This window comes from Myodes glareolus, chromosome 16 (genome assembly GCF_982192425.1).
Source record: "Myodes glareolus chromosome 16, mMyoGla1.1, whole genome shotgun sequence".
In the NCBI taxonomy this organism is placed as follows: Eukaryota; Metazoa; Chordata; class Mammalia; order Rodentia; family Cricetidae; genus Myodes; species Myodes glareolus.
In genome coordinates, this window is record NC_142041.1 from 11,909,411 (window position 1) to 11,935,650 (window position 26,240).

At 40.4% G+C, this 26,240-nt stretch overlaps 1 protein-coding gene across 1 annotated transcript; it reads left to right on the top strand.

Moving 5' to 3' along the window:
* Bpnt2 (3'(2'), 5'-bisphosphate nucleotidase 2) lies at positions 1-23,065 on the top strand. The gene is made up of 5 exons (XM_048420772.3): positions 1-510; positions 11,196-11,358; positions 12,584-12,679; positions 16,379-16,540; positions 17,689-23,065. The coding sequence occupies exons 1-5, from the start codon at positions 124-126 to the stop codon at positions 17,958-17,960; spliced, it is 1,080 nt and encodes a 359-aa protein (XP_048276729.3). The 5' UTR covers positions 1-123; the 3' UTR covers positions 17,961-23,065.
* The last annotated feature ends 3,175 nt before the right edge of the window (positions 23,066-26,240 follow it).

Genomic DNA, 26,240 nt, shown 5'->3' on the forward strand with positions numbered 1-26,240 from the left:
GGGTTCGGGGCTCGGGGCGGCTTTCCCCGGGCGGCGATGGCGCGCACGGGCGCCGGGAGACAGGGGCCGTTGTAGCGGACTGAGCGGCGGGCCGGAGGGGGCCCTAGCGGCCGGTCGCGCGCCATGGCCCCCATGGGCATCCGCCTGTCCCCACTGGGGGTGGCCGTGTTCTTCCTGCTGGGGCTCGGGGTGCTCTACCATCTCTACTCGGGCTTCCTGGCCGGCCGCTTTAGCCTTTTCGGCCTGGGTGGCGAGCTGGCGGCGGGCGGGGCGGCCGAGGCGGCCGGCGGCGACGGGGGCGCGGTGGACTTGCGCGAGATGCTGGCCGTGGCGGTGCTGGCGGCCGAGCGCGGCGGCTACGAGGTAAAGCGGGTCCGCGAGAGCAATGTCCTCCACGAGAAGTCCAAGGGGAAGACGCGCGAGGGAGCCGAGGACAAGATGACCAGCGGCGACGTGCTGTCCAACCGCAAGATGTTCTACCTGCTCAAGACGGCCTTCCCCAACGTTCAGGTGGGTGCTGGCCCCGGTGCCCTCGCAGATCGGGAGCGCCCCGGACTTGCAGGGGAGGGGGACTTGGAGACACCGAGGAGGTAACGCGTGCAAGGTCACGCACCCTGGAGCTGGGCGAGCCTGGAGCTTTCCCACTCAAGGGTCACGCTCCTCCTCCCCTCCCTGGTTGTGGGTGGGCGGGTGTGCCCGCACTGGGGAGACCGGGCTTGGGTGCCGGGATGCTGGCGAAGTGAACCAGGGGCGTCTGTAACAAGCTCTTATTCGAGTGAAGGGGTTGGACCTCTTGGGCCTTTGTGTGCTACTAGGATTGGATGACTAGAGGGGGACCTGGCTGTCGAGTCCGTGCTTTCTGCAGACAACCCCCGCCAACTAGGCCAAGGCCTGTAGAAATCTTGAGTGTGCAGAGCAGCGGGAGGAAAGGGTTGTGCTCATGAGTTGCCGAAGCTGTGCTAGCAAGACCCCGTTCATACTCCTTAGTTTGGTCTGCCTTTCAAGAAACATTTGAAGATAGGCTTTTAGGAAGTTTCACTTAAGTGTATCCTAGCTCTCAAGAGTCTATATGTCAGAGGGAATTAAGTAACATCGACCTTCCCATTGGTAGCTTTCTTGGATAGGAATTGACATTTTCTTAATCTAGGCATTTCTTTTCTCCTGGAATAAATCGTTTCAGTGCGGCTGCTTTTTGGGGTTTGCGTGTGTGTGTGTGTGTGTGTGTGTGTGTGTGCGCGCGCGCGCGTGCGCACCTGTACTTGCTTGCTTTCTTGTGGGGGTTCTTTAGTCCAGGTGGAGCTGGAATTAAGCTTAGATATGAATTCAGGATCCACTTGCCTCAGCTTCTTCCTCTGACTTTTCACTGGGCCCTTCCAGTTTATTGTAGTTCAGAGGGAAGGGCTCAACATAGTGTAACAGAATCTTTTAAATGTATCACCTAACAATAGATAGGTTTTGGCTTCTGTAAAGAAAAGTTGTCTTCCAGTAGTTTTGTTGATTAGATAAACAGTAAAAGTAAACTCAGGTTTCTTTGGAAGGTTCCTGACCTGCTGATCTTCAAATAATTAATTGTCATTAAAGAATCTCCTAGCTTACAGAACCCTCTTCCCTCTTCCATTACGGTTTTGATTTTCTTTCCTTCCTGGCTTTGTGCCATTGTCTTCCCCCCTTTTGCCTCCATGAAACATTGAATTTCAACTGTTAAGCTGCTGGATGGTAAATGTCATTGACTTTATTAGATTTTTTTTTAAATACCTTCCCAAACGAAACACTGAATATTTCCACTTTTTCTTGTACCTTAATGCTTTTCGTGTTACTATGACAAATCACACTGTTGTTTACATCTAGATGTGAGATATACTTGCGAAATATCTTTGTCTTCTCAAATCACTTGAATTTCTTTCAGAGGTAGTGAAAGAAATGGGAGTTTGGGGGATATTGATAGACGATAGTTATATAGTACTGCAATGAATACATTTAATATAATCGAGGTAGTGGCTCAGATAGTGGTCACATAGGACTTTAATCGAACTTCATAGCAATTTTTACAAGTGTATTTCATTAATGCCTGTTTTGTAAATGGTAGTCAGGTTCATAACACTTGAGCTTATGTGAGCTCTTGGAAGAAAAAACATGTAATTATTAAGGTAGTGATTGTGAAATGTGTTCTGAGGGGTTGTTTTGTTTTTAACTCTTTTACTCTTTGGGGTCCCACCACCCAGCTCCCAAATAAATATATGGAGACTTTTTCTTACTTATGAATGTCCAGCTTTAACTTGGTTTGTCTCTAGATAGCTTTTCTTAACTTAAATTATCATGTTTGCCTTTTACCTCTGGGCTTTTATCTTTTGCTAGTTTATATACCTTTCTTTACTTTGTGGCTAACTGTGTGACTGGGTGGCTGGCCCTGGCGTCCTCTCTCCTCCTTGATCTCTCTTCCCAGATTTCTCCTTCTGCTTATTCTCTCTGCTTGCCAGCCCCACCTATCCTTTCTCCTGCCTAGCTATTGGCCGTTCAGCTCTTTATTAGACCAGTCAGGGGTTTTAGACAGGCAAAGTAACACAGCTTCACAGAGTCAGAGACATGCAACATAAAAGAATGCAAGACATCTCGCCAATGTTCCACAGCATAAACAAATGTAGCACATCTTCAGTTAATGTTCTCCAACAGGAATGTAGCAAGCGCAGCTGCTTTATTAATGTAAAGTCAGCTGCATCGTAAGTTTTTAAATATTCGTGTATGTGTGTGTGTGTACATATAAGTAGAAAACCAAAAGAATAACTACCGAGGGTAGCTTTTGGATTTCAGGTGTTAACGTATTGCCTTAATAGAAGATAACTGTTTTCTTGTGGCTGAATCTTTTGTCTGCTTTGAGTGTTCAGGTTAGGTATTGATTAATATACCAGAATGTTGTGTTCATTTTTGTACATCCGTGCACTTAGGATGTGTAATACTGAGCTATCTTCTTTTACTCCAATTTATTAGACTAGAAACCAAATGAAATCGTGTAAGTGGAGACCCAGCTCCTTTGGAGCTGATAGTTTCCTTTGTGTGAATGTGTCTTGTACCATGCATGATGTAGAAGGAAAGCTGATGAGCAGGTGAGGAATAAAGGCAGTGAATTATAAGTCTTAAGAAGCTGGGCCTCTGAGGAGTTGACTCATGGAAGTAAAAGAAGAACCTAGTTTTGTTTGTTTGCTTTGGGTTTGTAGTGTTTGTTTTTAAGATCTAAAATAATAGAAGGTATCTGTTAAAAGGTTGTATTCGAGACGTAGGTGGTAAGAAAAGCCCTTTTAGCCAGGCAGTGGTGGTTCATGCGTTTAATCTCAGCACTCAGGAGGGAGAGGCAGGTGAATCTGAGTTCGAGGCCAGGCTGGTCTACAGAGAATCCCTGAACTGTCAAAGTTACATAGAGGAACCCTGTCTGGGAAAAAAAGAAAAGGTCTTTTATAGTAAAAATAAAATAGGACAGGTACGGGAGGAGGGAGCGGGGAGCATTTTTAAAATACATTTTGAAAGTAGCCATTCTCCAGAGAAATAGCTGATGTTTATTTAGTAGGAGGACCTACTCTTCAGGAGGTTGAGCAGTCACAGACTTCAGCCTGCACACTAGAGACCCCGGAAAGTTGGTGGTGTGGTTCAGCTAAAACCCAAAGGCATAAGAACCATGGATCCAATAGTGTATGTCTTTGTCAGAGGACAGAGAAGACTCCTGGCTCAGTTCAGCCGTCATGGTTCATGAAGGGACACATTCCCTTTCCCTTTCCTTTCTGTTTCTTAGGCTTTCCACAGAACTGCGGAAGACAGAAGAACTGTACTGCATCTGCTCTTTTTGTTTGTTTGTTTGTTTTTTGTTTCTTTGACACAGGGTTTCTCTGTAGCTTTGGAGCCTGACCTTGAACTAGCTTTGGTAAACCAGGCTAGCCTCGAACTCACAGAGATCCTCCTGCCTCTGCTTCCCAAGTGCTGGGATTAAAGGCATACATCACCAACACCTGGTGCCGCTTCTCTTTTAAACACGAAGTTTATCGTGAAACACTCAAGCCACACTCAGAAATAATGCTTAGTCAGAAATCTGGGTGCCCTATTGTTTTTTATAGTGTATAGCGTATACAGAATTATGTGTGAGATGTTATATCTAAAACTATATTAATTATATAATTATTTATGGATGAATGCACTAGATGGGTGATTCTTCTAGAGGCCAAAAGCCCCTTCAACCCCAAATTAACTGAACTATCATAACAGCATTGTGTTTGGGGCATTAAATTTTTCTTAGAACTGATAGAGAATAGTTTGTCTCACCTTTCTGGAGTCCAAGTTACAAGACTAGCCTGAATATCTGTATACATGTCTGTATGTGTTACATATACATATAAGTACATATAGTGTACTAACTTAATAACTTTTACATTAAATATAATAAATATGATTGCTAACCCTGAAGTGGTTGCACAAATTAACATTTTCCATTTTCAAAGTTACAGATTATATCTTCTGTTTCATAGCTGTCTCACATATACCACAAAAATCTGGACACCCTATCATCCCTTATAGTGGATTTGAGATGTTGTATCAAACCATAGTTTATAATAGTTTATGCTTCCCTTAAGACTTTTATCTCTTTAGATCTACATTTTTCATTTTGCTATATTATTTTTTATTTATCTTATATTACTCCTCCCTCTCCAACCACTTAAATGTTTTCCTTTTGTTGTTCTTCAATGTGGAGGTTTAGAGAAAGAGAACCAAATTAAATTCAGTGATACATGTAAGAATTTATTCTGCCTTTTAAACTGCTTACAGTATTAGATATGAAAGAGGAAGTGCGTTCATCACCAAGACTGAGCAGGCAATGCTCTAGCAGCACTGTCAGCATAGCTATCCTTCCCACTGGCTTTCTGACCTGTTGTTGTTAATGTGTAGTTCTGCCATGGCAATGTGACAGGGAAACATGGAAAATTGTTCTTTTCATGAGCAACACAGCTAGATATGTCACATTTTTGTCCATAATTCATTGCCTAGAACATCCAATATGTGTTTTTATTGCAAGGGAGATGGGAACTGTGAACTTTGATATGCCTGGGAAGGAAATAAGAATTAGATTTTGTGAGCACTAGGCAGACTTACCAAAGAAGAACAGCTGGCCAAAAGAAATATATGCTTAATAATACTCAAGGCTAATAAACAACTATGTCAGATCAGTAGTTGCCAAGAATGGGTAGAAATTACAAGACTAGGCATCACTTACAGGAATAGCCTATAATCAGATTGCAATTTTCTGGTTTCTAGAAATGCTTTATATCACTCACTAAAATTATAGGTTCTTTGAAAGCTTCATTTTCCATTCCTATCATTAATGACTTCTTTGAGAGTAGCCAGGCTGGCATAAGAACGGATGGTAGTGAATGGTGAGAACTATTGTTTGTAGGAAGTCTTAAGGTTTTGTGATGTTGTTATACTTAGTACCCTGTTGAAGTCCAAGAATAGAGACATTGAGCATGCAGGAGGCCGAATTGCTAACACAGAAGAGGAGTGGAGAATAAATGAAGGAGAGGAAAAAAAAACACTATTGGCTAAGAATAGTATTTTCAATTAGGGAGTGTTGGTTGAACATTTACATTTGGTTTAGACAGTGCCAATTTTCATGGGTGTCTTGCAAGAGAATTTATGACTTGGCTATTCAAGATTAGTAAGTTAGCATGCGAATAAACAAGGTCATTTTGAGAACTTTTGAGGTCTTTGGAAAGGAAAGAGTCTTGTTATGTGGGAAGAGTGTGTTAGGGATCTTTATGCTAGTATGGGAAGGTCAGACTGAGATATTTTCATTTGAATTGAGATCTGTAGACCTTAAGTAAGCTGGAGAGAGTGTGAATTAGCGGAGAAGTGCAGCAAGTATAAAAGCCCTGTAAGAAGATGGTACGTTTTTGAGTGCAAACACAACTGTGCAAATAGAGAGACACTCTGCCTAGCACTGGGTCATCTAGGATTTACCTTGTAGATGTGAAAACTCTGTATGTAATCTTTACATGCTGAAAGTTATGGGGAGGGTTTTGTTTGTTTGTTTTAAATTAGGATCAACATGATCTGATTTAACAAGATGGCAGGTTGTTAAGAAGGGAAGCCCTTTCTAGTTTGGGGCTATTAAGAATAAGGCTGCTATGAACATGGTTGATCAAGTGCCCTTGTGTCAGGATAAAGCATCCTTTGGGTATGTACCCAGAAGTGGTATAACTGGGTCTTGAGGTAGATTGATTCACAGTTGGTTTCTGTGGTGACTATACAAGTTTCCACTCCTACCAGCAATGGAGGAGTGCTCACTTTGTTCCACATCCTTGCCAGCTTGAGCTGTCACTTGTGGTTTTAATCTTAGCCATTCTGACAGGTATAAGATGAAATCTCATAGTAGTTTTGACTTGTATTTCCCTGATGGCTAAGTGTGTCTCCTGACACTATGCACACCCCCACCCCCGGGCCAGGTATCGTCAGAGAGGCTTCATCCAGCAGCTCATGGGAACGCATGCAGAGATCCACAACCAAACATTAGGTAGAACTTGGGGAACTGCAGAAGGGAAGGATTGTAGAGGGGTTGAGGACACTAGGAGAACATGCCCACAGAATTAACTAGGCAGGGCTCATAGGGATTTACAGAGACTGAAGTGACCATCAGGGAGACTGTATGGTTCTGACCTAGGTCCTCTACATATATGTTGTGATTATATAGATTGGTGTTCTTATGGGACTTTTAACAGTAGGAGTGGGGATTTATTTGCATTATTTCATATGAGTGCTCTATTCTGGAATAAAGTCATCCATGTAAGCATGTGACTGCTGGGAATTGAACTCAGGACCTTTGGGAGAGCAGCCAGTGCTCTAAACTGCACAACCATCTCTTCAGCCATGTCTCTGACTCTTTTGCCTGTTCTTGGGACCCTTTTCCTCCTATTGGGTTGCCCCATCCAGCCTTGATTTGAGGGTTTTTGTCTAGCTTTATTATTACATCTTTTTACACCATGTTCTGTTTATATCCCTGAGAAGCCTGGTCTTTTCTGAAGGGACACAGGAGCAGCAGATCTGGGGGTAAGGGGAAGACCCAGTGGAATGGAGGAAGGGGAAACTGCAATCAGGATGTAATGTCTGAGGAATTAATAAATGAGTAAATGAATAAATATTAAATAAATGAAAAACAAAGCTGTGTAGAGGAAATAATTTTTGTCTGATTTATGCATTCTATTTCTGTAGCTAAAATTACTTAGAGTACGGTAATCATTGAATACTTGTTGAATGAATGAGTGACTATGATACAGAATATAGGAAAAATGTAAAGGCTCTTACAGGACTCTAGTGAGAAAATGATTCTAGTGGCTTAAGTGTTTTCTTAGTAGACATGGTGGTGCAAAATTGGGAGGTAGAATCAAGACTACTGACTGACCCTGTCAGTGACAGTGGAAGGAAAGACCCTATGCTATAGCCTGTGGTAGCCTGAGAAATTATTTTCTCAGCCTCATATCAAGGCTGGACAGGGCAACTCAGGAGGGAAAGGGACCCAAGAGATGGCTCAGCAGTTAGAGCACTGGCTGCTCTCCCAGAGGCCCTGAGTAGTAGTGTATCACTCTGGTAGTTGGAGCTGGTATCCTTGGTTCGAACACCTCAGAAAAGAATTTCAGAAGTCAGTATGAAGTAAAGCAAATTAAATATTTGTTTCTGATACATCAGAATGCGGTTGATAATAGGTATTTATTTTACACTTGATAATCTGGAAGTTTTCTTCGAGTTCTTTTGTGTTGTCTCTTTGCTGAGTCAGCAGTTGCAAATCGTGGCACATTAGCTCCATTCTAATTCTGCCTCATTGTTTAGCCATCAGTCATAAACCATAGCTTGTTAAATTCATTCCAGTTTTTTGTCCCCCACTTTCCATCCTCTGTACATTGGTAGTAGAAATTATAAGACAAGGCAGTTGCCTTTGGGTTGTACCCTGTAAGTACGGCTTCCATTACTCTACCCTCAAGCCCCGGGCCTTCACAGTCATACTGCCTCCTGCTGCCCAGGAGTGAACTAGACATGCTCTTCATTTCAGGGTCCGCATTTCTTATTCCAAGGGCTAGAATACACTTTCTCTAGAGCCTACCGTGTTCTCTTTTAGGATTTAAGTCTAATACCACCTTTCAGTCTTCTCTAACTAACCTGTTTTTTGTTTGTTTATAAGTGATTTTGTTGCAGCATAGTTCATATATCATAAAGTTTGTCTACTTCAGTTATATAATTCAATAATTTTGGTAGATTTTCCAAGTTGTAGAACTGTCATCATGATTTGGTTTCTGTCTTTATCATAGTCCATTTATTTCTCTTCCCTGCTCTAGGCAACTAGCCAGTCTATGTATTTTAGCTTTGCCTATTGTGGACCAAAGCGCAGTGGTTCACTATAGTTCTTTTTTGTTATTGCTGTTTTGTTTTTGTTTCTTCGAGACAGGGTTTCTCTGTGTAACAGCTCTGACTGCCCTGGAACTCTCTTTGTGGACCAGGTTGGCCTCGAACACAGATCTACCTCTCCAGTGCTGGGATTAAAGGCCTGCACTGCCACCACCACCATCCAGCGGAATAGTGTATTCTATGGTTTTTTAATCTTTCTTCTTTCACAAAACTTTAGGGATACTGATACACCTGCCTACCATGGGTGCTGGAGATCATCCATACTCAGAACTTAATGCTTATACAGCAAGCACTTTACCAACTGAGCCATCTCTGCAGCTACCATTAGCCTAGTTTTTAAAGTACAGATAAATTATTTGATCTGCTTTATTAAACATTTTAACAATTAGTTTATACAAATAACGCAGCATTAAATAGGCATTAATAAACATACTATTTTTTAAATTTTTTATTCTCTGGAGGTTTTATACATGTATGTAGTGTATCTCAGTCATATCTACCTCTCCCTACTTCAGTGCACGTCTTACCTGAACCCTCCCATCAAATACATGTCCTTTTACAACTATGTATTTTTACCTAGTAAGTCAAAGTAGTACTGCCTATGTGCCCATATGCATAACATGGGTCATCTTCTGGGGCATAGACAGGCTTCCAGTGGCCACACTTATATAGAAAAGATAACTCACCCATTACCCCCAGGAGCCTTCAGCTTCCAGTAGTTCCTCAGCTAGGAGTTGGAACTTTCAGTGGAATTTCTTACTGACTTACTTTTGTTTGAGGCTTGTGTAAATGACCACTGCTGTGAATTCATGTGTGCAACAGCCATGCCATAGGAGAGTGTTTCACAACATCCTCTCCATCCTTCATCTATTGAATTCTTTCTACCGCCTCTTTCTAGATGCCACCTGAGCCTTGGTGGGGACAGCACTGATGTCTCATCCATGGCTATGAGAACTCATATCACTCTGCATTTTGAGCAGCATGGTGACCCTGCATTAACCACTATCTTCTGCACTGCAGTAAAAAGTTTCTCAGACAAAGGTTGGAATAGTGCAAATCTGTGAATATAAATATAAATATTTAGGGTTTTGCAAGATGTCTTAGTGGTTAAGAGCAATTGATCCTATTGCAAAGGACTCAGATCCAGGTCCCTGTACCCATATGGCTGCTCACAACTGTCCCAGTTCCAGGAAATCAAATTCCTTTTGGCCACCATGGGCACACATGTGGTACACTTACATACATGGAGATAAGCACAAAAACAAAACATTTATAAGAGAATTTGATTACATAATTCAGAAATATAAAATCAGTGAGTCCTCTTTCGGGGCCTACAGGTTCCCTGGCAGTGGACTTTCACAATGTTTACAGTAGTAAGTTCAGTATTTAAAGCAGTGATTCTATGTGACACAGAATGGAGGTGTATTTTTTGGCAACATCTAGAGACATTTTTGGTTTTCAAAACTGGCAGATACACCTTAGAAGGTTTTATGGGCATATAGCCAGGACTGCTGCAAGACAGTCTACAGGGCACAACATGGGTCGCTTCATAGCTAGTTTATTCACTCAGTAGTCAGGGTGCCGCAGTGGAAAATGCCAGTGAATGAGGTCTGCAGTGTCCTTTGCCCAACAGAGCTCTTACTGTGCGCATTACTGCATGTGCCCATATAGATGGAGGTCTATGGAAAGCACTGGCTCTGAAAACTGTTGGGGGTGGAGAGATGGCTCAGCAGTTAAGAGGACTTGCTATCCTTAGAGAGAATCCAGGTTCAGTTCCCTTCTGTAAGTCTAGTTCATGAGGGTTCTACACCATCTTCTGGCTACCATTGTACTGGGCATATGTGATAACACAAACATTCTTGCAGGCAAAACACTCACAAGCATGAAATAAAAATATATTTTTATATAGTCTCTCCTCACTCCACAATTTTATATAATTATGATAAACGAGATTTATGTTTAATTTTTTCTTTTATGAATAAGAAGAGAGAATTTTTTTTTTACTTAACCTTCTTTCCCTCTGATACATCTTTGATATATAGTTAAAGATAGCTAGGCATTCATTTTTATGTCCTTTTTGATTGCTTGTTTCAATTTATTTGGGTTTTGTAATATGCTAGCTTATCTATTTAGTGATCTCTGGTTTTCTTTTTCCTTACTGCTTAAAGGTACGTTTTAGACAAACAATCCACTCAGTCATTTTACCCCTTAGCACCCAAATTCTGTTTTAAAGGCAAACGTTGTGTAGCTTGCATTGTTACTGTTCTGTTTGCTTCTGGCTGAAGTTGCCTATGTCTAATACTCTAGAAAATATCTATTTTCAGACTTTAGAATTTCTTTTTTTATTCTTTTTTAAAACTGAGTCCCATAATAATGGCCTAATGGTGGCCTGAGGCTCACACCTCCCCCATGAGCCTCCCTAGCACTGGACTGTAGACTGCCCCAGCTTCAGTCCCTCAGGACCTTTATTCCTGATCCAGCCAGGGCTAACTTACTTCTGTGATACATGGTTTCTCAATTTGTGTTAGAACCCTGTCTGTACTCGGAGTCTAGTCATCATTAACCAAAGTACTAAACTTGAATATTAGATTAGAAAGTATTTGAAGATAAAATGTCACTACAATGCTTTTATGTGATGCTTTTTTTAAAAAATTGCATTAAATTCCTTGAAATACTTTAAGGCTATCATTAATGAGAATTTATGTGAATTACCTGGGATACATTTTTTGAGATCTATTAAATAATATCAATTATTTCCACTGTAGATAAATACTGAGGAACATGTGGATGCATCTGACAAGGAGGTCATTGTATGGAATCGTAAGATTCCTGAGGACATCCTGAAGGAAATAAGTGCTCCTAAAGAAGTACCCGCGGAAAGTGTGACTGTCTGGATTGACCCGCTTGATGCTACCCAGGAGTACACGGGTGAGTCTCAAGCACTACAGTATCATTTTCTGTTAGAGAGCCTAGACCAAGGCAGATAGTGTACAAATGGTGGCAGATCCTTTACAAATCCAAGAACCTTCCACTTAGATTTTAAGAATCCAATTAGATTTCCAGACAAGCAGGCTAGGTTATCAGGATATTGCATGAACCTTCACACGGATGGACGATTCTCATCTGTTTTCCTACCATAGCATACTCCTCTAATAACACCACCTCCTTCAGTGGCACCAGCACACTACTCCTGTCTTCCTAACACTAAGGAAAGTGTGTGCCAGATTATAATATTTACTTTGGATATTGAGAATTCAGGTTTTGTTATATATACATCTGATATATGAATTTAAAATAGTATTTAATGGAGCCAGAAAGTAAAAAGTAGCAAAACAAGATTATCACCACCAACCCCCAAACACACACACACACACACACACACACACATTCATGTTATTTTTGCCAAGCTCAAGTTTCATCTTTCTGGTTCTTTCTCAGGCTCTTTCTTACATGCAGTATCTAATTCCTGCTTTACCCCTGTGTGGTGTATGTTAAAATTAATTTGTCCCCCTATAAGAGAAGACCCCAAGAATATGTAAGTTTGTACTTTCACCTTGGCATTCTATATACTGAACTTGAACTGTAATGTGTACTCAATAGACTATTACTATTAACGGAAGGCACAGGTGTGTATATGTGTGTGTATACATACATACATACATGCATACATACATACATTCATACATACGTAAAACTAACATTTCAAAATTGATTTATATGAGTAAATAGTAGAAATGAAGACTATTGAGTTTGCTTTCTAAAATGAACTGGCTTGAGTTCATAATAATAATTAGTGTGCATATCCCTTTGTACAAGACTATTTTAAACTTCTAACTTGATTTTTAAATTTGATTATAATATTAAAGGTTAATTTATATTTGAAGATGGACAATTGTTATCTATATTATACAGATAAGGAAACTAAGTTTAACTTAGTTAATTTGTACTAAGAAATGGAGTTACTAAAATGATGGACTGCGTGACTAACCCAAGCAACCAGATTTCATATCTACTTAGCAGCTGTCTTCCTGCTTAGGGCAATTTTGCTTTTGAAAGGCGTTGCGCACATCTAAATTCTGAGTAAGTAAGTATCCTACTGTGTGCTGCATTAAATACAGTACTTTCACAGCCATGCCCTTGTGTTTTCTCCTAGAGGATCTTCGGAACTATGTCACCACCATGGTGTGTGTAGCTGTGAATGGCAAACCTGTGCTAGGAGTTATTCACAAGCCATTTTCTGAATATACAGGTATGACATATACCTGAGCTCTTTTGAGACTCAGTGGTACTTAACTATGCTAGGATTTTAGTAATTGAAGTCTGTCTCCTACCCTTGTACACTATTTGGCTGAGGAGGGTGCAGGTTTTATGGTTGACACTAAGAGTATGTGACAAAATAGAACTTTCTGTGGGGGGGGGGGGATGTGTTGGAAATACTAGTAAGGTAGAAACATTCCCCAGCAAGATGTCTTGTGTATTTTTCATGCTGTTGTTGGCGGTGAGGCCTGGGCTCCTGCAATGGCTTCTGCTGTGACACTGTACAGTTAGTATTCAGAGCGCGGGACTGTGACAGAGTGACACTGAGACTAAGGAGTGTGAGAGGAGCTATCTGCAGCCACAGCCGTGTCTGTCAGAGAGCCTTGGGTCCTGTCTTTATACAGTCACCTTTGTTAGTTTCCTACACAGCGGAGGTCAGCTCAGAGGTGGCTGTGTTGTAAGGAGACATGGAAGGCCATGTCGAGGAAGTTCTTATTTAGTTAGGATATGACCTTTGTGTGTAACCCTACCAAAGTCAGTGGATGCAGGCATAGGGAACCTTGAAGTTGGTTCAAGACACCCTAAGGCCTAGTTCTTAGCCTAAAGGAGATTTTTTTTCTTTTTCTTTTTCTTTTCTTTTTTTGCAGTGCAGTGGAACATAGGTCAGGGAATAAGAGACAAATACAGGCAATATGGGGATAAGGGAGAAAGGAAAGAGAACAAGCGAGCAGGGGAAAGGGGAATTGGTTGCCTGTGATGAGAGAGGAGACAGGTGGTGCCCATAAGTAAATGGCCATTTATAGAGGTGAAAGGGGAAGCCCTGTGTTAGGATGAGGTGTGTAATTTTAATTGGGCATGTTAATTACGTTAGCGGGGCGGGGGAGCTTTCGATTGCTGGACCTCAATACTTTGGTAGCTGGACCTTGGTAGTCAGCCTCAGGAGGAGGAAAGGGTCAAATAAGGGAACAGACCTGATGACCAGCTTTAGGAGTGCAACCCAACAGCCTTTAGGAAGGCAGAGGGAATAGGGGAGAAGGGCAAGGCTTGCTAGAACCATGTTTACCTTGCTTGAGCTGGGTAGAGTCGCTTCAGCAGAGAAGCAATTACACTAGAGTTACTCAGCGAGGCTGCCTGTGGCCTTCTGGTCTTCACAGTATGGCCAATGATCTCATGTTCACCCTGACAGCACAAGTTACTGCTGCTGTGGGGGAAGAGTAGGTAGTGTAAATGTTATTGCTCACTGCCTGCAATGATTTGATGTGCTCTTAATTGGTTAATTTTCATCAACTCATAGGACAAATATTATGGCCCTTGGCACCATCATTCTCTTAAGATGACAAGGCTCTTAGTTGTGACAGTGTCCACATTGCCAGTATTGAAAACTATGACCATGTATTGTGGATAATATTAGTGTCATCCTTAAATTTGTGTATTAGTTTCTTATAGCTGCTATATTTAAAACATAAAAATATTCTACGTGTGTATGAAATACTTAAATAATATATTAAATGTAAAGGACTTCAAGATAATATTGTGGGGCTACATAAATATATATCAATATATAATATAAAATGAAAAAAAAAACAGGCATTAGGTTTCTGATTACTGAACCACATCTACTTTTAGCCTTACTTTCTGAGCCACAGGAATCAGATTTACGTTCTTTGTAGCTAAGTGTAACTAATGCAGTCGGAGGAGCAAGAGACACTGCTTTGCCGTAGGCTTCATGTGCTAGGTGTCAGGGCTCTGGCCCTACAGGTCTTTTCTTTATTTTTTTTGTAAAATAAACACATGTAGCCTTTCTTATACCTTATCACCCAAATCTAACTTAAATATATCCATTGGAGCTTGAGAGATGGCTCCGTGGGTAAGAGTACCTGTTTACTCTTGCAAAGGGCTCAAATTCCAGTTCCCAGCATCCACATTGACACCCCTGCTCCAGGAGGGCTTCATAGCATCTGTGCCCATGTTATAGACTCACACACAGACCTACCCATGGTTTAAAAATAAAACTAAAAATTATTTGTCCATTAAAGTGGTATAAATTAATGTACTGCATATGTAACAGAAAGTACCTTTTAAAATACTGAATTAGTAATTGCTAGTATCCTGCGCAGTACTGACCCCTAGAGCTAAAACATTGTAAGTTCACGTCTCAGTAAAACAGAATAGTTGGCACAGCTAGTTAGAAAAGAATTTAGCGAATTTGGGGATTTTTTTTTCCACTTTTTGAAACTTTTTTTGTAAATAATTACAGACAAAATTATGATAAATACTCATGAGCTGTTTCCTCCAGTGTACTTTAAAGTTACAAGTACGACATTTCCCCCAGCTAACTTGTATCCCCCATGGCATGCAGCTTTTTCATTCCTCTGCATGCTCCTGAATGGCCTTGGACTCAAAGCAACCCCTCTTGCTTCCACCTCTAAAATGCTGGAATTGTAGGTGTGAGCCACCATACGCAGTTGACTTTGCATTTTTATGCTCTGTTCTACTGTGCTTTCTGTTGCTATGATAAGCACATGACCAGAAGTAACGTAGGAAGAAAAGGGTTGATTTCATCTTGGAAAGTATAGTCTGTTATCAAGGGAAGCCAAGGCAGAGGCACAAATCAAAGTCTATGGAGGAACACTGTTTCCCGGCTTTGCTCCCAGGCTTCCACATTCAGCTACCTTCCTTAAAATGTTATTTCTGTATCTGAATGTGTCTTTGTGAGTATATGCCACATATGTAAGAGTGCCCACAGTGGCTAGTAGAGAGGATCAGATTCTCTGGGATGCAGTTAAAGGCAGTTGTGAATACCTGACATGGAGGCTGGGAACAGAACTCGGGTCCTCTGGAAGAGCAGCAAGCCCTCTTAAATGCTGAACCATCTCTTTAACTGATCAGCTACCTTATATAGTCCAAGCTCGCTGGCCCAGGGATAGTACTGCCCATAGGCCGGGCCCTCCTACGTTAAGTAGCAGTCATGAAAATGCTGCACAGACATGTCCCGGGCCCGTTTCACAGAAGCAATTCTTCAGTTGAGGCTCCCTCTTCACAAGTATGTCAAAACATCTCACCAGGACATGCTCCTGATAAGACAGTCGGTAAACCTAACTCACTTCTTTAAATATTTTATGTTCTTAAAGCAATTTGGGGGAATGAGGAATATGCAAATAAATGAAGCTGAGTATATCAGAAGTAGAGATAGAAGAAAATCAATTTTGAAACTTGAATCATCCAAACAATTGTGCCCTTGTCACAGATCATGAATCTGACTTTGATGATGAGCTCAGTGTTCAAGATGCTTGGTAAGAACTGTACTGAGTGAGATATTTGAAGGAAGGGAAAAAATGGGCTAAGTACAGCTAGGAGTTGAGTTACGAGGTGGTCTCAGAAGATGCTCATTTGATAACAGAGAGAGTACTAGAATTCTTATGCCAAATATTTGATAGCCATTCTAATTGTGAAGAACACAGGGCGCTTGGAAGCTTTTTTTCAATAAATGCCTGTTTTCCAATTTAAATACTTAAGAAAATTTTCTACTTAAAAAGAAAAATCTGTTTGAGGGAAATGATTAAATCTGAAGAAAATGATTCTTCCCCCCACCCCCACCCCCAGTCACTTGGTTCTGAAGATTGTAATTTGTGCAATGCTTTGGAATTGTAAACCTTCAATGCTGTTAATGGGCATCCTACTTGTTTTTCAGCTTGGGCAATGGTAGATGGTGGCTCAAATGTGAAAGCCCGTTCCTCCTACAATGAGAAGACCCCAAAGATCATCGTATCTCGCTCTCATGCAGGGATGGTCAAACAGGTTGCTTTACAGACCTTCGGAAATCAGTCGTCAATTATCCCAGCTGGAGGTGCTGGTATGTTCCCTGTTTCTCCCCATCTTGTGATCCCATAGTATGTTCCAGCAGGAGCAAAGATCTCTTGGGATACCAAAGTGTTTGTCTCATACTTGGACACAAAATAAGGAGGCAATGTACTTTGAAGGCAGGCTTAGACTCCTGCATTTTCATTGCCCATGTCAGAAACCTGGAAGCTCTTCATAAATGACCACAAAAGTATACTGCCACCATTGTACACCAGCAGGACTGCTCTTAATACGACCTGACTCTAGAATCATTTTTCTATGTGTTTAATGGTGGGCCTGTCAGGAGGGAAGACTTGAGAAGTTTCCTGCAGTGGGAAGCTGTCATCATCCTAGGGACTGCTAGAATGGCTAATCCGTGGATCATTGACCTCTGCAGCTCTCTCATCTGGGATGAGCAGGAAGTACTGTGCTCACCCATTGTAATATGTATCCCTTGTTCTTATACTACTTGCTTAGAAGTCAGAGTCCAGTTCTGAAAACAGACAGTAATAAATATTCAGATATTGTTACTTTGAGGTATGTACAAGAGCAAACCATAGCCTGGATTTGGCTTGAAAGAGCCTTTTGATGAACATTTATCACGTCAGAAATTTTTTAATTCAGGTAAATAAATTAAAATCAGAAAACATTCGTGTTCTAATCCCTTTTCAGCAGTGCTAAGGTAGACGTATTTGAATGGGAGAAATGACACTTTTCTTTCCTAGATTTTTTCCTTACAGGATGCCTGTTATGTTTGTTAAAAAATCTCAGTGTCCAGATAGCTAGGAGGGTTGAGATGAACTAGTTTCTAGATGTAATGTCCTCCTCCCTTTTTCAAAAAAATTGTTATTAATATTATTTTATTTTATGGAACTAAACCTCGTCACTAAATGCACTGAGCTAGTGCTCTTTAACGTTGCTGTCTCAGACCGGCTGCTGTAGCCGAGACTAACGGGATTAGTAAGCTCTTTTTGACTGCCTGATATTGGGGTTGTTACCTGTAAGCATGATTGTGTTGGGAAATGATTGATTTTAGATTTAGGCAAAGGCAGTGTGGAATGCTCATGAACTTCTCGTTCCCGTCAACTGTACACCTGAAAAGCTTGCACACTTTTTATTACGGCATCTCAGTAATGACCTAATTTTTTCTTTGTCTTCTAGGTTATAAAGTTTTAGCACTCTTGGATGTGCCTGATGTGAGTCAAGAAAAAGCGGATCTATATATTCATGTGACATACATCAAAAAGTGGGATATATGTGCTGGCAATGCCATTTTAAAAGCCCTTGGGGGGCATATGACCACTCTGAGTGGTGAGGAGATCAGTTACACTGGATCCGATGGCATTGAAGGGGGACTCCTTGCTAGTATTAAAATGAATCACCAAGCCCTGGTCAGAAAACTCCCAGATTTAGAAAAGTCAGGACATCAATAAGCATTCCTAAGCATGGGGTGCAACTCTGTGAATTGTTCGTCCTGCACTTTTGGAAGCTTGAAAGGCCTGGTGGAGACTGCATGGTGAAGGCCGCCCTGAACTTAGGAAGTACTTAGGAAGCATCAGAGACTCTTTCCCTGAAACAGGGTGGAAAATCAGGGAAATTAGGTTGCTTCATTTCTCAAGTATTGTCTTTATTTTTGAGACTATTTTCATACAGTTGTCATACACAAGGCACATATATGTATATGTGTATATATATCTGTGTATTAAGATCTATAGCTAGGTTTACACTGTTATGAGTTACCATTTTCACTCAACAAATGATGAGTCTACACTGTTAAGACTTTCGTATAGAATTGGGTTTAAGGAAGGCTTCGTTTTGTATAGATATGTAGTGTAATTTTGAGGTTGTATCTTACTGCAAATAAAGTCATTGGTGATTTTTACTCCTCAGATGGAAAGCACAAGAAGTCTCATATTCATTAATATGCAACAAGCGCTCAGTTCATCTGCCATTTCTATGGATTTAGTAGGAAAGGCTTTAACAGATTTTTTTCTCTGAAATTTTCCTAACAAATTCACCAGCTGATAGGAAGTATAGACAAATGATGAGCTGCATTAGAGTTAGAGTTTTCATGAATGGGTTTTGTTTTGGTCAAAGTGTATCTATGGTTTTAATATTTCTGCCATGTTACTGTTGACTTTCATTTCCCCTTGGAAGATGCATTCATCCATTCTTTCTCTATTGAGCTGGAACTTGGCTTTAAGCTTCATATTACCATTTTGATTTCTATATTTTTATTAGAGATAAAATATGCTGTGCGACACTAAGAATAGAAATGATTTTCTAATAATTGAAAGTTACTTCACATTAAATGGACTGGCTGGTCTTAGTTATTTTTAGGAATTTTGTTTCAGTAAATTTTTGCGTCCTTGCCAGGTTTATCAGTAGAGATTCCCTTATTATCAAAAATGGACACAGTTCCTCTTTAACTTTAATGGACTTAAAATAACCACATTCTCAAAGAAATTACTTTTGACCACAATCCCGTAGTTTTCTCTCAGATTACTGTAATGAAACATTGATGAAAAATTTCCCCCATTCAGTTTTCAGAATGTGGTTAGAAAAAGAGATGATGGCATCTGTCACGTTGCTGTCACTAAACTTGCTTTCTGAGCTGTGTTTTTTGTGTTGCTCTAAGAACTTGTATTTGTTGGCATGTTTTTTTTTAGCGTGATCTAGAAAATTGATGTAAGTATCATGTTTTTTTCATGTGGCTTTGATACCTTTCTAAACTTGAATGAGTAATTTCTCATATTTTCTTTTCTTAAAAATGTGACCCTAAAGCAGTTTTCTATTTATTTTCCTATTTTAGAGGTAAAATTGAGCCGAGTGGCCATGCTAGCCCGATAGACATGCCTCCTGTAGGTTTTCACGTCTTGAGGGGCAAGGCCCAGGTACCAGGTAGTGGACGGAATCTTAGTGCTGTGCAGGTGCTTTCCCCAGGCCCAGCCGCCGCTAGCATTGGCCGTGCAGTGAAAGGTCAGAGTCCTGGGAGTTAGGAGCTTAATGTTTATTAGTGTTTATTTAACAAGAATTGTGAGTTTTGACAACAGTTTCTGACACTAATTATTAAATAATATGACAAGAGAAAGGAAACACTGCTTTCTCCAGAGATGACAGAAGCAGGTACTCACCAGAGTCCTGTGATACAGACATGTGTTTTCATTGTATGTCAGAACAGGAAATGGAATATAATTGAAAATGTTCTAATGTGCGGAAACTTATCATTCAGTAGAAGCAAAACTAGTTCATATTAGCAAACAAGATTGTTTTAGTTTTTAATTTCATTAATCCATATAACTAAGCGTATAAACAATGTGTGTTAAGCTCAAAAGTTAAGACGTTGGCTGAGAGTTGAAAGTATTATTTTATAATTTGTTGGTGTTGTCTAGTTACTAAGATTTTAATACTTCTATAGACAGTTCATTTTTTAAAAAAGATGTTTAAGAGCCAATATACATTACAAGGAAAATGGTATTTATATTTATTTATGAGGTGTTTGTGCCAGAATGTACTAGCCATGGAGTATGTAATATCTCTCAGAATTAACATTAAATTGTTTTATTTCTAAATATAACAAACTAAGCAAGTTTACATTTGGAAGCGCGCCTCTTTTCCCTTCAATAGAAGCAGAGACATCAGAGCCTCACTTGTCTCCTAGGCCACCCATCAATCCCTTTGCGCCCTGCCCCATCTTTCCTTTTGGCCCTCTTTCTTAGCTGCTGTGCCACCTTGTCCCATGCTTAACCCAGAATTCTTTTATAAACTCATTCCCCTTTATACTGGCCACTGAACACTGAATTGAGACTTTGGTAAAGTTCACAGTGAAAGTGATCAATCCTGGGAGAGATCTGATTAGCCATTATTTTTGAGAAGTAACGAAAATCACCTTCAAAACCTTAAAGTTCATGTTGTCTTGTGTCTCAATACTAATGTTTTCATAAAGCACTTCTCCCGGCTCATCTTATATATAATCTCCATATAAGCCTGGCATATGCCAGTGAATTGGATAGGTATGCTCGCTTGAAGAAACCTGCTTTCTCCGATGGTTTTCATCCTTATATCCCCCTCCACTTCAGTTGCCTCTACAAGGCCCTACAAGACAGTCATATTCGACTTTGTGGGTTTTCTCCTTTCCCCTGTTTTGTTTTGTTTTTTAACTGAAATACTCAATTGAGGTATTAACAATATATAATGTACTGATGAGAGCATCTAGATTCATGTTCATATGGCAGTTGTGTGGATTCTCTGTTTCCCAGGGCTGCTTTGCACTGTTCTGAAGATTGTCTCAGAAGATACAGGCAGGGCCAGGCGTATAAGAGAAGAAGGATGTGGACACGTATGAGAGATATCAGTGGAGGAGAGAGGCTAGCATTCGCCTTGCCTGACCGCATGCTCTTAGCTGCTTAGTTCAAGTACCTGATAATACTCTGGCTGTGGAGGTGGCAGCCCTCTGGTCACCCAGACAAGTAAGGTGGAGGGCTAATGCAAAACAGAGGTCACCCATTTAACTTGGTGATGGCTGAAAATGGCCATCCTGGGACAACCCAGAAGGTTAAAGCAAAAACTCTTTGGGGCTGTTCTTGCCACAACTACCTGTCTTGGCTGTGTAGATAAGAGTGTTGTTGCATAGAAACAGCAGTAATTTTTCATAGTAGGTCTGGATTAAGATGTCTTTAATGATATGCCTGTAAAGTGGCTCTGTCCTATAACTGTGTAGAAAAAAATACCTAATCTGTGGGGTTTTTTCCTTAAGAAAAAAAGTTGTGCCTTAAATAGGGCATTGTATGTTACTAATATAAAACAATTTTTTTAATAAATGGGAAAGTAGCTTTTTTCTCGTTAAACTTTAAGTTCTTTTAATGTTTTTATATCAGAGTTGGGGAAAGTCATTAAAATTAAACTGATAAATTATTTTTGCATAATGTAGCATTTCCAGTTAAGTCCATTTTTCTAAGAACTGGATCATGATGTATATAAGTCTGAAATGATGTTTCAACATTTGGTTCTTAATTAAATGTAAGACCAAGATAGATCGCATTTTACACATTTTACTTTTAAATAAATCATTTTGGACTACTTTACCTTTCCTAGTCCTCTGGGGTAATTTTGGTTAAAAAATAGCTGTTAGTGGTAGCATTTTGGTGGTCTATTAGTTAAATAATATGTGCATTGTGACATAATAGATTTCCTAATGAGGAAGATTCTAACCCTGGCCAGCCACAGTTGTGAGGGCTGCTTCACAATAGTGGAGTTCTGCAATGACATTATTCTGTGAGGTGCTGACATGTGTGCATTGTTCTTTATTATCTTATCAAAGCCTGGCAGGTATATGTATTTGACTTAGCATTGACAAAGGATTTTTTTTATTATTATTCTTTTTTGAGCTGGGTGGTAATTTAATGGAAGAAATGCCATCTTTCTCTGAGATAATAATACAAGTCAAACTGAAGTTAAGGATGATGAATAATGCTAAAACAGCTGCTTATATACCATAGTTGTGATCATTCCCTAAAGTATTACATAATGAATGTATCTGTGTAAAGTGCAAAAGCAGAGGTTGTGATGTTTTATCAATATATTTAATTAAATTATTTTAAGGTGTAAAACAAGTGGTACCTTTGTCATTCTGGAGAGATTTTCCTTCATTTTTTTTTAAACTAAAAACACAGTAAGTTAACATGAGATACTTAACCTGAAAACAATCTCATGTCCCCAGATGTGGCTTTCAACCTTCATTATGTGGAGCAATCTGCAGAGGTGCCCTTCCTGCCCTGTGCTCACAGTGGCCAGAGCAGCCTGTAGTCTAGAGGGTGTCTGTAGTGATGGATGCAGCACCCCTCAAGCTTGTGTGCATTTGCAGTGCTGTCCGAGCAACTGGGCCTGCATCGCCAGAACTCGCCTTTCTGCTAAACTCATTCTCACGTCCTGTTAATTGATTTTCTAAAATGGGTCAACAGTGAGAGAAATTAAGATATTTTACCTTTGAAAACTTTTCTTACCACACATTTAAAGCCGTGGAGGAAATAAGCCGTTTCTTGCTGCAGAGATGCCACGTTTTCTTAGCAGACTCTGATCTGCCAATCTATTCCACCAGACTAAAGTGGAGCCATTGTCAACTGAACTTCTTCCCACGGCCTGTGAAGAGTGCTTTGTGCCTCACCACACCACTTTTATAAAGGCTGTTGGTTCACTTGCTAAAGAGTTCTTTCATTTGTGTGTGTGTTTCCACCATTTTCCCAATACCCAGTGTATTGCACAAATTAGGTCCAGATTGTGTGGTGAATTGAACTAAAGGATCACTACTAGTGTTAGCATGCTTCATGCCTCAGTGTTTCCTTTGCTGATATTTGTAATTACCACCCTCCACACACAAATTTTTTTTAAGTTTTGCCTTTCCTCTGGAACCACCCCCATGGTCAATTAAGTGTATAAAATGTGATTGCTTCTGGTGACATAATTATTCCAAACCTTACCCCTGGATATACTTTGAAAAATGAAATTTGAATTTCTTGAATAAATTGGTCATGTCTGAAAAGGTGGTATGCTGCGTCAGTGTTTTTCTATTATCGTTTAACCTCTTAATTCATTTTACCTCCTATATGAATCAACAAAGCATGATGCATATCAAGTTGAGGCAGGACCAGTTTCCTCTCCTCAGCATCAAGGCTGAACAAGGCATCCCACCATAGAGAATAGGTTCCAAAGAGCCAGCTCATGTCTCAGGGACAGGTCCTGGTTCCACTGCCAGGAGCCCTACAAATGACCAAGCTACACAACTGTCACCCAGCTGCAGAAGACCTGGGTCAGTCCCATGCCAGCTCCCTCGCTGTCTATCCAGAATCCATGAGCTCCCACGAGATCAGCTGTCTCTGGTTTTCCCCATGGTCGTGACCGCTTTGCTCATATAATTGTTCAACCATCTCTTAAACTGAAATCACAGAGCTCGGCCCAGTCATTAGCTGTGGATCTTTGCATCTACTTCCATGATGTACTGGATGAAGACTCAATGATGACAATTAGGGTAGTCACCAATCTGATTACAGAAGACCAGTTCAGGCACCCTCTCCACTATTGTTAGGGGTTATTCTTGTAGATTCCTGGGCCCCAGAGGAGCTAAGTAACAAGGAGGAGCCCTAAGAGGAATGCATGGATCCCACTGGGAAGAGGAAATAGATGAGATGTCCTGGGTAAACTGGAGGCGGAGGAGTAGAGGGAGGGAATATGAGCAATCAGGATGGTCGAGTTGGGGTCTGGAAGGAGTGGGGAGAATAATGAACAATATCTTGACAGAGGGGACTGTTATGGGGTTAAGGAGAAACCTGGTGCCAGGAAAATTACCTCTTTTTTTAATGTAAAATTCTGTGGCATTAAAGAGCCTCTACAATATCCTGCAATCTTCAGCATCCATGTCCAGAACCTAGTCCACATTTCCAAATAGAAATGATACTAAACAGTGACTTCCATCCTATCTTGCCCAGTCATTGACAACTTTTGTCTCTGAATATATCTGCTTGGGAACTCTGTTGGATTCTCTGTTCATACAACAAACACGGAAAGGGAATCTGTTTAAGAATGGTTAGCCAAAAAAAAAAAAAAAGCCAAATCACTTTCAGTTGGATTAGATTTTGTCAGGTATTGAACCATGAGGGAGGAAATAAATAATGACCTGAGCCAGCAGAATCCAAAATGGCAAGATGTTGAGAGTGAGGACGGGGTGAGAAAGAAGACAAAGGCAATGGCTGGGGCCAAGAGGTCTTTGATAAGCTGATGACGTATCAAACTTGCTTGATGTCAGGCAAGTTTAAGTACAGCATCATATATACTATTGGCAAGAGGAAAATGGCCAAGGTCAGCAGAGAGCTAAGTCAGACAATGTTGGCAAAGACCACAGATACCGCAGACACAGCTGCCTTAGGACTCTAACTATCTGGGTGGAAGTGTCATTCCAACCTAAGAAAGCTAGCTACACACACAAAAATATAGGCAATAGATAATCCCATGCAGCAAAACCCAAAAAAGGAAAACACTCACATAATATAACCACAACCAGGAAAACCAAAGATAACAGGTACTAACAGTCACTGGTAATTAATGTGATGTTTCTGTATATGTGTTACTTTTATTGGATAATGAATAAAGCTGTTTTGACCAATGGCTTAGCAGAGTAAAGCCAGGCAGGAATACAGAATAGAGAGAAAGAGTAGGTGGAGTCAAGGAGACGCCATGTAGCTGCTCAAGGAGAAAGATGCCAATCACCAGCCAGAAATTTACTGATAGGCCACAGCCTTGTGGTGGTTAGTAGAAATGGGCTGATTTAAGATATAAGAGGTAGGTAGGAACACTCTTAAGCAGTTGGTCAAACAGTGTTGTAATTAATACATTTTCATTGTAATTATTGGGGTCTGGGCAGCTGGAAAATGAACAGGAAGTCTCTGCTTACATTAATATCTCTTAAAATCAAAGTCTCAACCTATAAAAAGACAGACTAAGAGAGTGCAAACAGGCTGCATCCTTCTGTTGCATACAAGGAACACCTCAACTTCATAAACAGACATTACCTCAGAATAAAGTGGGGAAAAGATTTCCCAATCAAATGGACTAAGAAACAAGCTACTGTGTCTATCCTAAAGTCTAAAAATAGACTTCAAACTAAAATTAATCATACAAGATGGAGTATATTTTATATATTCTCACAAGAAATATCCATCAATTCTGAACATCTATGCCCCAAATACAAGGACATTCACATTTGCCAAAGAAACGTTCCTAAAGACCAAATCATACATCAAACCCCACATGCTAATTAGGGGAGACTTCAACACCCCACTCTCACTACTAGACAGGACTTTCAGACAGAAACTTAACAGAGACATGAGAGAACTAACAGACGTCATGATTCAAATGGATTTAACAGACATCTATAGAACATTCCATCCAAACATAAAAGAATATACCTTCTTCTAAGACACCTCATGGAAGCTTCTCAAAAACTGACCACATACTTTGTTAGAAAACAAACCTCAACAGATATGAAAAAAATGGTATAACCCCCCTGTCTCTTATCAGATCACCATGGCTTAATGTTAAAATTTAAGAACATGAATTACAGAAAGCCCACAAATGCATGAAAATTGGACAAAGGTCAACTGAATCATCCCTGGGTGAAGGAAGAAATAAAGAAATAAATTGAAGACTTCCTAGAATTCAATTTACCTTCATAGCTTCATACACTGGGTTCACAGGAGCTTCTCTTAGGAATTTGGCTCTATCCTGGACTCAGAAACTTTTGAAACAAACTCCTATATGCTTTCACTCTTGCATCTTTCCAATACCAGTGTATTAGTCAGGGTTCTCTAGAGTCACAGAACTTACAGAATGCATCTCTCTTTGCGCATGTCTTCATTAGGGTTTCTATTGCTATGAAGAGTCACCATGGCCATGGCAACTCTTATAAAGATAGACAATTAATTGAGGTGGCTCACTTACAGTTTCCAGGGTTTAGTCCGTTATCATGGTGTGGTGCATGATGGCATGCAGGCAGATGATGCTGGAAAAGTAGCCGAGTATCCAACATCTTGTAGGCAACAGGAAGTTGACTGAGACACTAGGTAGTATCCTAAGCATAGGAAACTGTGGGCAGATTTTCTTTGGACTGCCAGCTCACAGGAAATGACACAGAAACTTACTAATTATAAAAGCTTGACCTATAG